Source organism: Sebastes fasciatus, chromosome 21 (genome assembly GCF_043250625.1).
Source record: "Sebastes fasciatus isolate fSebFas1 chromosome 21, fSebFas1.pri, whole genome shotgun sequence".
Taxonomy (NCBI): domain Eukaryota; kingdom Metazoa; phylum Chordata; class Actinopteri; order Perciformes; family Sebastidae; genus Sebastes; species Sebastes fasciatus.
The window spans coordinates 6463554-6481952 of record NC_133815.1 but is presented as its reverse complement, the minus strand read 5'-3'; the positions used below and the strand labels follow the sequence as shown (position 1 = coordinate 6481952).

The 18399-nt window shown below is 37.7% G+C and overlaps 1 protein-coding gene across 1 annotated transcript in view; it reads right to left on the bottom strand.

Annotated features, from left to right (window-relative positions):
* Positions 1–18399, bottom strand: part of LOC141759508 (cadherin-7-like) — a 115319-nt gene that overhangs the window by 11090 nt on the left and 85830 nt on the right. Inside the window, exons 10-11 of the mRNA XM_074621637.1 lie at positions 6128–6245; positions 2154–2402 (exon numbers count right to left, since the gene is read on the bottom strand). Coding sequence (XP_074477738.1) covers positions 2154–2402; positions 6128–6245 — 367 coding nt within the window. The remainder of the gene's footprint in view (positions 1–2153; positions 2403–6127; positions 6246–18399) is intronic.

Sequence of the window (18399 nt, the reverse complement as noted above, 5' to 3'; positions counted from 1 at the left end):
CGAATAAATATTTTCGTCGATTGACAGCCCTAACATTTATACTTTCTTTTGCTAACATTAGATATTTACACAGCTAACAGTCGTATTTAGCATTACAAAAATTAGTTAGCTAAGGCGTTAGCAAACATTCGTTTCCAAAATGTGTTGCTGCGGAGAAGGTCTCGAACAAAGTTGATTTTCTCCTGATTTGTCCGTCTGAAAATGCCATTTTAGTGTCAGAATGTTTAGAAGATATGTGGCTGGTAAAAATGGATCCAATAGTTACTTTGGTATCTATGGGGCAAAAGAACCATAATCATAATCTGTGTTCACGTTAACGTCTCCCATTGGAGTTAATGGACCTGCCGCTAGTCTCCTAAAGGGGGCAGGGCAGCGGCGAATCCCACGGGACACAGATACAGGAAACGGACTCTCAGTACACCGTCTCTGTCTCTGCTTATACATATCAGGCTATAAAGCATCATGTGATTTTATTCATATTTTGTTTTATTTTATTACATTTAAAAATAGAGAGTGGATGGAATATTTGAACATTCACAATTTTGTTATGTTTGTCATTAATATGTCATTTTGAGATATTGGAAGGGAGGGTATTTTTCATTTTAAATCAAATGGAAGGTCCAAAGAATATATTACTAACGCTGAGAAAGTGACTTTTTTATTGTATTTTATAATATAAAATAAAAGATTCAGCCCCCTCCAAACAGATTATTTCTGTACAGTCCCTAATGTGATGCTGCTTCTGCAATGCCCATTTGCTTACTATCTGTAACGCTGCTGCTGCTGGTCATATTTCATACGCATAACAATGTTTACGCAGCGCTTTCTGCTGCTGCTTTCTGACATTCAGTGATTTGGTTTTGCTTGTCGTCTGTCACATTAGCCGTTAGGGCTAATCGACTTGGCGACAAACAAAGTATGGTTTTCCTGCTCTGTTGTTAGAAATGTGGGACTGCAGCAACTCCACCCAAAAAAGGTTTCATCCTCACAGAGATCCCGCTGATCACTGCTTCACTTCACCGTGTTAATATCATCGACAGTCGATGACTTGGCTCTTTCAGGTGGTATTTGTGTGCTTGGCACCATCAGTAGCTATTAGCTGCTGATACCGCTGGTTGTTTTATTGCTATACTGCAGATCTGCTTCGGGACGATGTCTTAGCTTTTGCTTGGTGCTAATTTCTGACTGTGCTGCTGCCATCTATCTATTATGTATGATGTAATTGTCTTGACATTAAGTGCAAATTAAGGCATTATACTGAGCTGAGGTCGCTTTCTTTAAGTTGTTACTTAATTGCTGAGATTGGAGGAGAGCGTGCAATGATAAGTACATTTACTCAAGTATTGTACTTCAGCACAATTTTGAGGTGCTTGAACCTTACTTGAGTATTTCCATGATATACTCATACTTCTACTGTAATATTGCAATTTGTTATAGAATAAACTACAAAACTGCATATAAAATACTTGAAATTAGTTCCAACTCGACTAAATAAAAAAGTAATATTCTGCAAATAATCATTATTTTCATTGTCGGTTAATCTGTTGATTATTTTCTGGATTAATCGATTAGTTGTTTGGTCGATATCATGTGGATCAGTGTTTCCCAAAGCTCAGGATGACGTCCTCTAATGTCTTGTTTTGTCCACAACTCAAAGATATTCAGTTCAGATATTCACATTTAAGAAGCTGAAATCAAAGAATTTAGACTTTTGTTTCTTAAATAATGACTCAAACTGATTAATCGATTACCAAAATAGTTGACAACTAATCGATTAATCTTTGCAACTCTATAATCAACCAATAATAGAATATATAACGATATAACACTCATGGGAGTGATTTTTCTGCATATTGAGTACTTTTTGCAGATGATATTTAAGTACAATCATGAATGCAGGACTTTTACTTGTAATGGAGTATTTGTACGTTTTGGTATTACTAATTTTATGTAAGTAAAGGATCTAAATCTAAATAATAAAAATCAAAATAGTTGATAAACGTCTTCATATCTGACAGGAATAGCGGCCAAAGCTGCAAAAAGATCACCTCTACACTAATGATCACTCTGAGCTTCATACCAACCTCTTCAGCTACACAAAAAAACACAAGTTGTTGTTGTAACCTCTGACTTTGAGGTCATATAGATCTTACCCAGAAGCGTGATGATGCAGCCTAAAATAGCCACGAGGGCGCCGGTGCTCAGGCCAGTTGCGGTGTAGGCCACCGCTCCACAAGACAAGGCCACGCCGTCAGAGTCACAGTCACACACTCGCACTGAGAGCGTGTTTGTGCTGCTTAACGCCGGACTTCCACTGTCCACAATCAACACTGGCAGCCGGTACATAGGCTGCTCCCGTCTCCTGAAACCACCTCGCTTCGTCAGTATGGACGCCGTGTTGTCTGCAAAAGTAAAGGAGAAACATACATCGGTCAAACTTGTAAGAGCCTGGAGAGCTGTGTTTAATTTGCGACTTTATTGGCTTCAAATGAACAATGAACTTCATATATATGACTAGCAGGAGGCTCAACGTCTACTCTGTAATGATTGCTGTGCTTTGGTTGTGCAGTTGGAAATGATTTTACAGTATTAAAAGCAGGGATGCCAACAGATGGTGTCATTAACACAATTCATTATATGACACACTGTGGCGTCTCTCCCTGGTTTTGACCACCTGTTGGCTAATAACAGCTTTGGTTTGATGGTAAAAATCGTATATGAAACCTCGGCGTATGAGAGAGAAAGAGGCAGCCAGAGGAGAACAATATGCCATTACAGCAGCTAAAAAAAAGAAGCCGTTTCACGACAACTACTTCAGTAGATTGAAATGCACTTTCAAATTGAGCCGTCACACTTGAAATGTAGATTTCGCCTTGAAGGACAACTCCTTTGTTTTTCTGAGCGATATTCAGATTGCTCTTTGAGTCTAAGAACAAGGTAAAAATGAATATAGAGATGGGTTCTCTTGTAAATGCCACATTAGTCAAATCAGCAGAAATGTTCTCATGGGTGAAGAAAACACACAAACAGTAGTTTGGTAACAACTGTGATGGGCTGAAAACAAAACACTTGTGTTGTTAAATCAATATTTTCTGGTACTAAATGTGAAACATTCGGTCGTGTCTATTATTCAATATAAGACGTTAAGGCATTAAACTACAGGGTAAGAGTACTGTGTGTTTCCCTTATGTGACTGCTGAGCAGTGGTGAAAGTACTCAGATCTTTTAGCTAAGTGCTAACCTAACTGTCTCCTGGCTCCAGCTTCATACTTAGCAGACAGATGAGAGAGGTACTGATTTGGCAAATAAGCATGTTTTCCAAAATGTTGAACTATTCCTTTACTTCTTATGGTTTATTTGCCATAACCACAATGTCTCTCTGACCTTAACCATACTGTTGTTGCCATGTGTTAATATTAGGGCAGTCAATCCATTAAAATATTGAATCGCGATTAATCACATGATTAAACGCAAATGAATCGCACATTTTTATCTGTTCAAAATGTACCTTAAAGGGGGATTTGTCAAGTATTTAATACTCTTATCAACATGGGAGTGGGCAAATATGCTGCTTTATACAAATGTATGTATATATTTATTATTGGAAATCAATTAACAACACAAAACAATGACAAATATTGTCCAGAAACCCTCACAGGTACTGCATTTAACATAAAAGACATGCTCAAATCATAACATGCCAAACTGCAGTCCAACAGGCAACAACAGCTGTCAGTGTGTCAGTGTGCTGACTTGACTATGACTTGCGCCAAACTGCATGTGATTATCATAAAGTGGGCATGTCTGTAAAGGGGAGACTCGTGGGTACCCATAGAACCCATTTTCATTTACATATCTTGAGGTCAGAGGTCAAGGGACTCCTTTGAAAATGGCTATGACAGTTTTTCCTCGCCAAAATTTAGCTTAAATTTGGAGAGTTATTTAGCCTCCTTTGTGAAAAGCTAGTATGACATGGTTGGTACCAGGATTTATAGTTTCATATGATAACAGTATATTCACACTAGTTTCGCTAGAACCGCTAAAAGCTAGTTGCGTTAATGCGTTAAAGAAATGATTGGCAATAAAACGAATTTGCTTTAAATCTTCACACTAGTTTTAAAACTGAGCCCGCTACAGCGTCCGCCTCTCGGATTTTAAAGGGTTAATTAAAAATCGCAAGTTGCGTAATGAGTTAAAGAAATTAGTGGCGTTAAAACACGTTAACATTGACAGCCCAAGTTAAAATGTTGGAATTAAATGTTAAAAAAACACAATCGAACATAATCATAATCATAATCATAAACATACTCAACATATTGACGTCAAGGTAAACACTGTACGTTCACAGAGAACCTTTATTCAACAGAGCTATTAAAAACCGTCTCCCAGCCAGGTTGCTCTTAATCTGCCGAGAGGTTACCATTAAACATCCAGTTCATCATGTAACACGGGTCTGCACTCACACGGATTACTGCTGCTACCACTGAAAATGTAACATTGCAACCTTAACTGAGCTCAAACAAAACACTCAACATGGGGCATTTACCTCAGAGAGTATATCAGCTCTGCACATGGCTTTAAAGCAGCGGGAGTCGGGCACAATTCTCATGTGTTTTTAAAGCTATAAGCAAAGTTTTCCTATATAAGCAGCTCATTTTCCTCATCCACCCACTGCTTTGCATGTAGGTGGTGAGCAAATCATTACGGTACAAAGGCAGTTTTCAGCCTGTGTTAAGGTGAAAGTAATTCTGTGATCTAGTACACGGAGAACCTGCTGTCGTGGATTACGGCACAAATCTCAGATGTGCTCCAGTTGCAGCAGAAAGTTTGTTTTTGCATTCAGCTTTGATGAACAATTACAAAAAAAGGGTAGTGAGGGCATTGTCATGGCAGAATTATGGTTTCATTTGGCACGGCTGGGCACGCCGGGGGGCACCAGTTACTCTGTACTCTCTTCTCCTGAGTCAGATTGCAGAGTAGATTGTGTCCCGATGCGGGGCAGATATAGAGAGCCAGAGTGAGCAATGGCCAAAGTGTCAATTGCACTGCTGCCAGGCTCAATTCGAGGGAAGTAAGCAGCAAATAGACCGTACCTAACTTGACCAACACCCTTTACAGACTCTGAAGGCCACTGGCAATCTTCCCAAGGGAGTTTTTTGATTTAGCAGTTGAATGCGACAGGGTTGATCTCGACATGTGGGGCTTTGACAAGGACGTAGATGTTTAGTATAATTTTCAAATTGGTGACTGACTTCAGGGTTCCTGCAACAAGTTAAACTCAAGACCACATAGAATACAATTTAATAGTTTCACTATCGTACCCAAAGTGTGATGGAAAACGAGTAGGGACATTTTTTCAGTAATTCCCAGCAGTTTATACCCATCATTTTCTTGCTGTAATCACCCCTCATGTTCATACTGCCCATTAAAAGATCCCATCCTAATGAGGTTTCAGTGTAAGTGATGGTGGACAAAATCAACAGTCCTCATTTTGTGCAGAAATGTATTAAAAAACCAACTAAAAAGACTTTTCTTTGTCCATCTAAGAGTGCTGAAGCGTCATATTTAGAGCTGTCAATCGACTAAAATATTTATTCGCGGTTAATTGCATGATTGTCCATAGTTAGTCCATCTTTTATCTGTTCATAATGTACCTTAAAGGGAGATTTATCAAGTATTTAATACTCTTATCAACATTGGAGTGGGCAAATATGCTTTCTTTATGCAAATATATGTATATATTTATTATTAGAAATCAATTAACAACACAAAACAACGACAAATATTGTCCAGAAACCCTCACAGGTACTGCATTTAGCATAAAGGATATGCTCAAATCATAACATGGCAAACTGCAAAGGTCCACTGAAAAGATAAACCAACCAGCTGCCATCAGCAGGCTGGAGAAAACATTTAATATTTTACTTTAATATCTTCTCTAAGGTCTTCTTTTTATACAATTTAATTCAGTTTTTTAAAGACTTTTGCAGATTCCTTGGACTTGCTTATTTCTGTGTGAATGTTTTGTACCAGATGGAAAAACAAAATCTACATTTAAATCACAGACAGTCACAAAATAACTTTAACACCAGATAATTCTGAGGAGTAACACAGATGGTTGTCGCACCTTTGTTATCTCGCAGGGTGAAGTTGAGGTTGCCGACAACAGGTGCAGCGAGGGCGAAATAAAAGCGGTGTCCGCTCAGAGGTTCGTCCTTATCGACGGCGCTGATGGTCTGGATCACCTGAGGACAACAGGGACGACAACAAGACATTCAAGATTAGTTACCTCGCTGATCTTTATCCGATCTCTCCGGCTGATTAGGTGTTAACTGATGCTGTAAATTCTTTAATGTGTGCATGCATTAAGATACGGTATCAGTTTAAGGAAAGCATCGTATATGCATCACTTTTCACTCTGCCATACATTTATTTATACGCCGGTATAAATCTTTCTTAAAAGGCCGAGCAACGGTGTGAGTGAACTGGAGAAAATCAACTGGATTGTGATTGATGGAAAGGATTTGTTTTATAATGTTTGGCTGTGGTTTTGTGTCATTTATCTCTTCAAGTGCAGTAAGTGCTTATTTGGCAAGAGCTTGGCAACCTCTTAGGGATGAAGTGTTTTCTTTTGGGAAGTGATTTCTTCCGAAGCAAATCATTGTCCGGCGACTATTCTCTCTGTCCCCGCACCTCAGACCATAACATCCATTTAGTGAAATAATAGTTCAACCCAGAAAAAAAACAATCAGTTTTTTTTTTTGCATTACATCGTTCCTTTGGGCAATGACAAGAAAAATCTAATAAGATTTATTTTTTTTCAACGTACCACCAATTATAAGCCTCTAACAAATAGTTGAGATGTCCTTTTGTGGTAAACGTGCATCTCCACCAAACGATAGCGATGTCAAGTTACAGTAAAAGTAGACTTTTAACAATCTGAATTAATTTTTCTCCATTTTTAGGGAAATAAAAGTTATTTTTTAATCACACATTTCTTTATATGGTCAAGAGCCACATCTAAAACACCCAAAATAAAGTATTTTAAATGGAACATAAACATGAAACTTTAATAATAGTCATATTAACAAAAAATTATAGTTTCTTGGGTGATGGGTCCACTTTTTATGGTTTTCTATAAGCCATTGCTGGCTCTTTTAATTATAATTGGGGTACAACTTTTGGTCAGGAGTTGCACCACATCCAGTAATCAGAGTGAAGTTTGTCAATTTCAACTGTTAATGTGTGTAAAATTAGCTTTACTGAATCATTACCAATCATATTACCCTGGATTTACCTCAGTAGTTGCCATATTTTCATTGAAAAAGTCAAAAAAGTTATAATAACGACAACAAATACACAATGAAATAACTAATTTATCACACTGACAACCGTTTATAATAACAAAACGTTGTATTCAAAGGCAATTTTCAGGTTTTGTACAGAATTGTTAGCACCATTAATGCACATTTCTACTGACTGGTAGAGCATTATTTAAAAATGATTACAAAGTCATCAGACTTTTTGGTGATATGTGCATTTACATAGTCAGTAAAACTAAACTAAGTACTAGTACTAGTAACTAAAAAGTAGAATCAGTTATGAAAACTCCTCCACAAACAGGACACATACTGAGTAGAGCTGTGTTTTGGCAAGAAGCTGGCGATATGTTACGATTCTATATATTGCGATATATTACGATACTGTACTGATACTTTATTGTGTTTTTTTTTTAATCTAATTTTAGGAAAACTGTCATAGAATAAGAACACACCACCATATGCATTAAACTGAGTTTTTAAAAGGTACTTTTGCGCCCTTATGCTACTTCCTGTCTCAGATTTCGTTGTTACGTTGGAGTGGAAGAGTCAAATGGATAAAGATAGATTACAACACTGCTATCTAGCAGTCGGGGGATTAAACACAACACAAAATGAACCACAGTCTGCCACGAATCTTTGCAATTAAACAATTAATTAAAAGTATTTTTGTTTTTGAGAATCTATACAGTGTCACAAAACATAATATTGCGTTACTCAAGTGTATCAATATTTATCGACACCCCCAGTGATTTTTCTGCAGCTAACATCCTGGTGTGAAAAGGTCTGGTTCTGAAAACTGCTTTGCAAACTGAGAAATATTACTTTATATACATTTTAATATACAACCAAGTGCTAGAGATCTTTCAATCAGGTTGACTAACCAGATATCACACCTCAAAAATGTGCTCTTCCACTTGAGAAGACCATTAAAGTGTAAATGAATCTTACATACATTCTTCTTATTCTAATCTAATCCGTCACTGACCACCATATAATAAATAAATCCAATGTCAGGTCAGTCCTCTGACTGCTGTTACGGTTCAAAATGAACGCATATGCTGTGAAGTCAGGCATACTTGAATGAATGAAAGACTTTATTTCGAACATATAATAAATAAAAACAGATACAAAATAATAACAAACAAAACAAGAGTTATAGTGTCCGAAAAGGAGTAGGTAGAAGAAAAACTTATATTACCCTACCCCTTTCTCACTTCTCCTCTATTAACTCATATATCATAGAATGATAATATAATATAAAAACTATCTCAGATTTATTTACATCCCAAGTTGAATATATGAACAGCATCCCACATTTATTTACAACCCACAAATACATCCGCAGTTAAAAAGTATATAACCAACCTTTAACACAACTCTTCTTCAACCATGTACCTCCCAAAAATATCTTTCTTGTATAGCTTTTTAAATTGATTTATATTTGTGCTCCCCTTCAACCCATCACCTAACCCATTCCACAAATCCACCCCACAAACTGAAATACACATACTCTTCTTTTTTGTACGAACAAAATGCTTTTTAAAATTAGATTTTCCTCTTAAATTATAACCCCCCTCCCTGTCACAAAACATTTTTTGAATATTGCCCGGAAGTGAATTATGTCTTGCTTTAAACATAATTATTGCGGTTTTAAATTTGACTAAATCCATAAATTTCAATGCATGTGACTTCAAAAACAGTGTGTTCGTGTGTTCCCTATATCCCACATTATTTACTATCCTGATTGCTCTCTTCTGTAGTATGCATAATGGTTGTAAGTTGCTTTTATAAGTGTTACCCCAAACTTCTACACAGTAATTCAGATATGGTGATACAAGTGAAGAATACAGAATGTGCAGTGATTTATGATCCAGTGTGTGTCTTGTTTTCCCTAAGACTGCTATGCTCTTTGCCAGCTTTGTTCTTACATAATTTATCTGAGGTTTCCAGCAGATTTTGTGGTCCAGTATTACACCCAGAAATGTATTTACATATACTCTTTCAATAGTCACATCATCTATTATCATTTGTACTGGTATGTCTATTTTTTGGTTTCCAAATAACATAAATTTAGTTTTGTCCAAATTTAATGACAATTTATTTCTGTCAAACCACCGTTGCAATTTTCTGATTTCTGTTGTGGCCACCTCCAAAAGCTGCTGCAGATTTTCCCCAGAACAAAAAATATTTGTGTCATCTGCAAATAAAACTAAATTCAGTGTCCTTGATACCCTACCTATGTCATTTATATACATAATAAACAATTTTGGACCCAATACTGATCCCTGCGGGACCCCACAAGTAATACCTGAGCATGTTGATTTGTAGTCCCCTATTTGCACGTACTGCTGCCTGTTTCCTATATAACTTCTCAACCAGTTCAGCACTACCCCTCTTATACCATACCTTTCCATTTTATTGAATAATATATCATGATCAATGGTGTCAAATGCTTTTTTTAAATCTATAAATACTCCTACCGCATACTTCTTGTTATCAATACAACTGGTTATTTCTTCTGTTAGCTCCATTAATGCCATTGCTGTTGATCTGTTTGCTCTGAACCCGTATTGACTGTCTGTCAGTAAATGGTGCTTGTCAATGAAGTTATCTAATCTTCCAATGAACAGTTTCTCCAATATTTTAGAGAACTGGCAAAGTAAAGATACAGGCCTGTAATTAGTGAAATTATGTTTGTCCCCTGTTTTATATAGTGGAATAACTTTAGCAGTTTTCATTTTATGTGGAAATGTGCCAGTTATGAATGATAAGTTACAAATGTAGGTTAGGGGGTTTGCAATACTGTCAATGACTTTCTTGACTATCGTCATATCGATTCCATTCAAATCAGTAGATGTTTTATTCTTGCACTTGTTAACTATGTCTATGATTTCTTTTCTGTCTATAGCTTTGAGATAAATTGAGTTTGAGTTTCTTGCAATGTTGCTTTCAACAACCTCCCCATCCTTTGGAGACGTGTCATTAATTTTTCCTGCCAACTTTGGTCCCACATTTACAAAAAATTCATTAAACCCATTAACCACATCATTCATATCATTTAAAGACCTATCATTATCAATAAAATATTCAGGGTAACTTGAGCTAGTCGAACGGTTTCTAATAATACTGTTTAATATATTCCATATGCCTTTTATATTGTTTTTGTTATTTTCTAGTAATTTGGTATAATATTCCTTCTTGCATATCCTCATAATATTAGTTAATTTATTTTTGTATTTCTTATATTTATGTTCTGCCTCTTTAGTTTTACATTTTATGAATTGTCTATATAGAGTATTCTTTTTTTTACAGGCATTTTGCAGTCCCTTTGTGATCCATGGTCTGTTTGTGTTATTATTCCTAGTGTTATCTTGTTTTATTGGACAGTTTTTGTCATATAATGACTTAAATATATTTAGAAATGTTTCATATGCTGTATCAACATCATTTCCTTCATAGAGGGTTTTCCAGTTTTGTGATAGCAATTCGGTTCTGAATGCATTTATGGATTCTTCTGTTCTCAATCTCCTATATTTGATTTTATGGTCCTCCTTCTCTTTTCCACAATCACAGTCATGGATCACAAAAACTGGCAAATGGTCACTGATGTCATTCATCAGCAGCCCGCTCACTAAGCTACTTTCCATGTAATTTGTAAATATATTGTCGATTAGAGTTGCACAGTGTGCTGTTATTCTGCTTGGTTTGGTGATCAGTGGATATAAACTCATACTATACATTGTGTTAATAAATTCGTCTGTCATTTTGTGTTTGTTAGGATTTAGCAGGTCTATATTGAAGTCCCCACAAATGAATGTTACTTCATTATTACAAGTATGAAAATGACTCATGATAAGAAATGCTCTTGCTCGAGGCGATGCGCGACAAGCATTCATATCCGTGAGTTAAACAAGCCAACGCTATTTGTTTCGGCCCACTTTATTTTGCCTGTGAACCCGGGACTAAACAGAATCTTCTTCCCTTTTATTATATAGCTGTGTTGACATCTATAAATAATGCAGGAAATCAAATTACCAAATAAACCAATTTATTTACACCCACCAGCATGTGCTGTAATGATTTGTTTTATTCATACAAACGGGGTATCTGAAAATCAAGTTATCTCTTTTGAGCAAAAGAAAAACCCACGACGCTTTAATTTCTTCTGTGCAGCAGCACTTAGCTGCAGTAAGAAGGAGAAAAGAAGACAAATCTCACTCGGTACATGCTGTTCAGGAGGAGCATATCACACACAAACATGCCATATGGACGACAAATGATAGCCACCGCGGCGGCCATCAAAGTGGGAGTTACTGCAGCAGTGTCCTTATAAATTTAGATCAAGCCTCCTGAATCCTTTGTAGGCAATCTAGAAACTCAACCCTGTGACAACTCACACCCGTGGACGGCATCCAAGAGTTTTCTTAAAAGCAATTCACACTAAATTAGCACATTTCCCAGCCCCAAACAGCTCTGCGTCAAACATCAAGACAAAAACAAAATTATGAAAAAATAAATAAATAAAAAAGGGCGAGGAAGAAGAAGAAAAAATAAAAGCCAATGATCCATCAGTGCTGAGACATGGATTATCAGTTGTCAGCTGTGATTAAATGCTGCTGGTTACAAGCTGTCAGGTATTAGGGGTTGGTGTAGGTGGTAAACGACATCCTGCCAATTATTAAAACTGGCAGGCGGGGTGAAAATTCATGAATATTTTACTCTTGTTTCTTAACAAAATTAAAATAGTTGCTCTTTCATCAGCAAAAGTAATCACAAAATGTGCTGTTTTTTCTGTTTGGTATATGCAGCGCAAGGGGGAATTTATACAGGGAGCAGGAATGCAAAGAGGTTATCTGCTCCAGTTCAAGAACATTTGGGATATCTGTATACAGACGGAATTGATGTTTGTGTCAACACCGCATCAGTGACACAACCGCCGAGCACCTAAACATGCAGTGTGTGCATGCTCGGCTGCATATCATGAAAGCTGCCATTGATTCTGGGATCATAATAACTCACGGGCCTCTCACTCTGTTATGGAAATTTCACATCTGATAGAAACCTCTCTTTGTGGTTCTTACACCGACGATGAATCCTATACACAATTTGAACCCTTTGATGTCCTTTGAATATTGCAGATGGATTCGGAGCTTATCTCTAGGAAGGTTTTCCATTCCCCTCTGCTGAGGGAAAGGACTGTAAATCATCCTTAAATCAAACACTTTGTAATGTATAATGCCTTTCATTAGTGGGGCTCTGATGCAAGGCGTTCCTGAGAACCTTTGGTGGGGAATTCTCTAATGGGTTGAGTAGCAGACAGGAGGAGAGAGGCATGGATGTAGACATAAATTCTGGCTGAAAGACATTAACGGCAGCGGCAGACTGGTGCCTGTCGCAAGGCAAGACTGAGGAGGTCTATGAATCACAGAATTAAAGGTTTTTTGAGTTTACACATGGCTGCACGGCAGATCAAAAAGGATAGAAAAGGACAAAGGTGTCTCTGTTTGTCGCTTTGCAGGAGGAGGAGGAGGAGTAGGAGAATGTGCAAACAACAGAGGCATGCACACACATTTCCATACACATTCATTTGTACTGCAAAGATTGTCAACTTGCAGTGACTGTCATTCAATTTTCAACTTTCATCTTAAATATAATAGTTATCTGCTGTGTGTTGAAAACCTCAATACAGGCAAAAAAACTTTTCTGTGGTATAAATAGTGTCCTAAAACAGCGATTCACAACATTTTTAACCTCCTAAAACGAAGCACTGTCTACAATACTGGATTTTTTAGGCAGATACTGATATCGATACGTGGGAGTTTAAGAAATCCGATAATGACGTATCAGCCGATAGTAAGTGTGCTCCGATCGTTATCGGACGATATTCGTTCTAAATAGTTTGATCGGTGGTCTCTATAAAGCCGATCAGCTGACGCATTGATTCTGAACCTTTTCAATACTCATTTGGCTACTCTCTCACCTGCTCTTTAATTCACTCTGAGAGCAACACAGCTGGACACACCAACACACCAACACACTAACAAACACACACACGTTCCAGCGTCACGTTGCGCCGTGGCCAGCTCGCCATCTGCAGCGATAGTTTCGCCGTCTGTCTGATCTATTTTTTCCGCGAGCCGCGATCAAATCTGGCAAGAAAACACACTGATAATCTATTAAAAATGATTTACGAATAAAGGATATGTTATATATGATATAAATTAGCCTGATTTAAAAAAAAAATAATAATAATATTTAATAAAAATGTAATAAAAATATAAATAACATATGCCTGCCATGCTTGCCAACCCTTTGATTTTCCTTGTATTAAAATAGGCAAAAATGTCCACACATCTTCTATAAATGAATCTTCATGTTTTATATGAATGTGCAGCTGATCTATAACTCGTCGAGCTATAACTCGTCAGTGCGTGCCTCATTTTGTTCGCTGTTGCAAGCGGGATAGTTTTTGGACCACAGTGAAAATGTTTGATTCTTAGTCTTGTTCATGTATTCTTAGTTAAGATATTTCCTGATCTAAAATAAAAAAAAAACTTCTTTAACTTTGCCTATATTTCATTTAGTTATGGTATATTTTATTAAATGAAAAAACGGGTTAGTTATTGAACCTCAATACTTTTTGAGTACCAAACGAAATGTGTTCGTAGCATTGAGTATTAAAACTTGTCAAATTGGGTATTGAATACTTGGACAGATTCTTTATCTTATTTCATAACCTGGAACAGAAATAAAAAAAAATCTATAACTTCAGTTCAAATTCAGCTCACTAATGCAATGAGTAGTTTAATATATTTTATTACATGGCATTGTTGAATACTCGATTCTGATTGGTTAATCACGGTGTTCTGTGGTCTGTTATTTCTTTATAACAGACCGTTGCTATGTATAACAGACCATTGCTATGTATAACAGACCGTTGCTATGGGCGCAGTTCTGATGTCGGACTCTGGGGGACCGTTTTTGTGTCAAATTATTGATTTCTTAAGTAAGTAGCCGTGTAATAAGCTGGATAATGTACAGCTAGTGGATCATCGGTCGTCGTGTCGGGGTGCAGCATCGCCCTCTCTGGGTTTCTTTCACAACAATCACCGGCTCGCTGTACATTATCCTAAAATCGTTGGATATCGAATCTCAACACGTTTGTACTGAATTGGCTTGAAAAGACAAGGTCAAACAACTTGTAACTTGCACACTTTGCTAATGTATACAGTATGTTATTCTATGTTTATATTTTACATACTAAGTTGTAGTAGTCTGGTATATTTATAGTGTATTCTAATATATTCTTTATATTGTGTATTCTATAGATATTATCATACATTTTATTTACGGTTCCTGTGCATTGACTGGATAACCTGCTAATGTAATACAATAATTTCCCAATTTGTGATCAATAAAGTACATCTATCTATCTATCTATCTATCTATCTATCTATCTATCTATCTATCTATCTATCTATCTATCTATCTATCTATCTATCTATCTAAGCCAAGTATCGAGAATTGACATAAAAAGAGTACTTTCTTGATCTTGTTTATTTTTTCATTAATTAGAAATTTCCTAACCTAAAACAGATAAATAAACATTTTTCCAACTTAAGATATTTTAATTAGGCAGAGTTCTCTATTTAAAATTAATGCAATGAACATATTTTGTTGTATGAAAAAGAAATATTTTCAAGGACTGTTTACGTATAGTCTCCACTCCAAGGTATTGGTATGAAGCTTACGGTTTTATACTGATATCATCATTCTTCCAACGATAGCGAGTCCCAGATTCGAGCTTCAACCACAATAAAAAAAACCACTTCTGTCTTTAATGCAAAGCCAAATACTGAGTTTGTGTTTTTTTTATTGAAGACTTCAGTGTAGTAAATTGGACCCACATTTCTCCAGACATCGCACCACCTGGATGATTGAGCTGAACCTGTTCACTCAGGACTTCCACCAATAAAACCCTGCCAACTAACAATGTGTGTGTGTTCTCAGCGGTGTGCAGTTCAAACGATCAGGATTTAATCCTCCCAAACACCTGAGGTATATTAGTGAACTACAACGACCATAATTCATTGCACGTGTGACACAAAGCATCTGTGAGCCGACTCTCACGACTGTCGGGAAACATGGCCTTTGTAATGAGGAAAGAAATGTCAGCTAATGTAGCATGGCCGGACTGAGAGGCTTTCGGGTGTGAAAAATCTGAGAGATAACGAGCTTCTAATAACAATTCCCCCCTCTTCGACACAAGCGGAGTAAACACTGCGCAGCAATTTAAAATCTACTCCTTTAACTTCTCTCAAAATCTAGAGTCTATCTATAAGCGCTATATATCGTCTTAAAAGTGTAATTATCAGATAAGTCGACCGGAGTTCTGAGTCACACGTCAAAATCAAGCCAGCCACATGAAAAGTTGAACTAAGAGTATAAATAAGCATCGCATCAAATAGGTGGCAGTCGTTGCCATGGCGACAAGGCAGCTGTCACCAGGAGGGGGAGGGGGCGTTGTTTTGACGAAGGAAGAGGTGGCCCTGCGTCTTTCACACCCTTCCTATGACATCGACGCCCCAAACATCACCCATGAGACACCCGTAACTTTTGTGCACTCACACATCCCACCCTGCTGTCATCACACACACACACACACACTCACAATCAATATGTACCATTCAACAAATGTCATCTTTCAATCTCTTTCCGTTCTTTTTATGAGCCGTCTCTCTCATTTCACATCGATTATCTGAATCATTCGCTGAGATTCGTCGTTAACGCACGTTTTGTTGGCCCGATCCTGACAAGCAGAAACTGCTGAGGCTAAAGTGATCTCCTGGTGAGATGTGAGATTAAATTTTCTCCATGTTCCGTCTTTTTATAGAACAGACGGCGCGCTGCCACACGCTAATCTTTTCCACGTCCCTTTGCGCCTTGACATATCTGTTTTCATCTCCCACCTTGATGCAACACTCATAATAAACTGATAATTTGGATGAAGACTGGAGGCGTGAAGACATTTCTTGTTGTTTGCTTGATTGATGTTGACAGCCGAGGCAGCAGTTAAAGAGGTGGGAAGTAAAGTAGTTTCTTTCTCTTTTTTTGTTCTTGACCCTTTTCAAAGTCTTTCTTGTCTGTATTTCCACAGTTTTTCAACACACGACAGATATATATGTATGTGCAGGGATAGAGGAGAGTGTCAGTTAACACGTTATTATCGCGTTAACTTTGACAGCCCTAAATAAATATGTCAATATTAATGGGTAATTTGTAACTGCTATGATTATTCTTTGTCTCAGTTTTATTTGTGGAATACTGATGCTCTAAGTTTTGGAAATACAGAATACTTTACGCCGATATTTGTTGATATTTTGGCATAATGGCACCATTAAAATTATGCCGAATTAGCTATTAGCATTTCCTATTTGCAGAGTACCCATGGATGTACAGACAACTATCACTGGATTACTTTGATGCTGAAGAAAACTTAAAAAATAATAAATAATTCTCAGACAAGTTCGGGAGTTTTAAGGTGTGTCTTTTTTCTATTATTTTTATTCATAAGGTAATTTATGGAAGATAATTCACTGGATTTAAAAAAATATGTGTATGATGTCTGTGTGTTCAGATCATAAACTGTATATAAAGATATGATATATATATATATATATATGATATGATATGTATATAACGACATGACAGCTCTCCAAAAGTGAAGCCAAAACATCTGGATCGCCCCCTGGTGGCTGGCTGCGGTTTAGATCATAAATCAATGTTAGCGAATGGGTCAATTTAAACGTCAAAGTATACGTCAAATACATTTTTCCCAAAGATGGTTTCTGTCATTTTAGGTAGTTCTTATCACGCTGATGTTTGTTCAGGAGTTCATTTTTTTGATAGGTTCGGTTTTAATTAGTTATTTGATGCTATAAAAAGGAGTTGAGACGTCATGATTGACAGCTTTGAGACTCTCCCGCTGACAAGCTGCGGCCGCGCTCGGCTTGTCATTGGTTCGGCTGGGAGGGAGAGGAGATGAGTCGTCCATCTATATATACAGTCTATGATTAAGATTTGACAGAGTTATGACTCAAACTGTGATGCAAAACTCTCGTCTTTAGAACATATTTAGAACGTCTCTTTCACCTCACACAGTATCTTTGCCTCACGTCTCTCCCTCCATGTCTCCTTCCGCCCGTCACAGTTTGAAACCCCCCTGTTCTTGACTATCCAACATCCATGAACCTCTGGAGGATGCTCAGCCTCCTCAGGGATGCTACAGGGAGGAGCAGGGGAGCAGATTGGGGGCAGCAGGATGCCAAGTCCACTCATGTATGTAATGGTTACACTGAAGTGATTGTACAACGTGCCCCCCGCCCTTCCCTGCCATCCCCACTGCCCCTGCCCCCTCCACCCCATCATAATATCAATTAATATTATGGCAGAAGACAGACGCACCGATGATCCGTAACAAGTGGCATCTCTGGAGAGAGCCAGTGCCACGAGACGGCCTTAATTAGGCCTGAAAAATGGCAGGTTATTCCATCCCTGCACTCCCTGTTAATCTGTGCTACGGAGCCACAGAGTCAACCCCGGCCCCAACTGGCAAATGTTATTATTTCATCTTTGTCACAGCTGTGAATAAGCCAATGGGCGTGACAGCCAGTGGGCGGCCTAAGATTTTTAACAAAGCTTTACAGGGAGGCACACGCAGTTAGTGCAGCCAACTGTTCGCTGCTACGGCCGGACATACAGTACTCAACAGGAGCATTTTAATTAATTAGGAATCAGGGGTGATGGTGGAGCGCACATCTGACAGGTTAGGAGTCCACCCAGACTGTCTGCTAACAGACAGCCGACACCTAGTTGTAATTCAAACTGGGTTTTGCATTCAAATGTCAACCTCTCTCCTTCCCTTTGCTCTGAGTGTGTTTTTGGGTGTAAATTTCATCATGAAATTTCCATTTTGCTTGCCTTCATTATTCAGTCTGAAGGTGCAATCCCACTGGTGCACTTCAGTGTTGCCTAAACAGAAGGCTGTATTTAAATGGGATTTAAAGGCAGGGTTGGT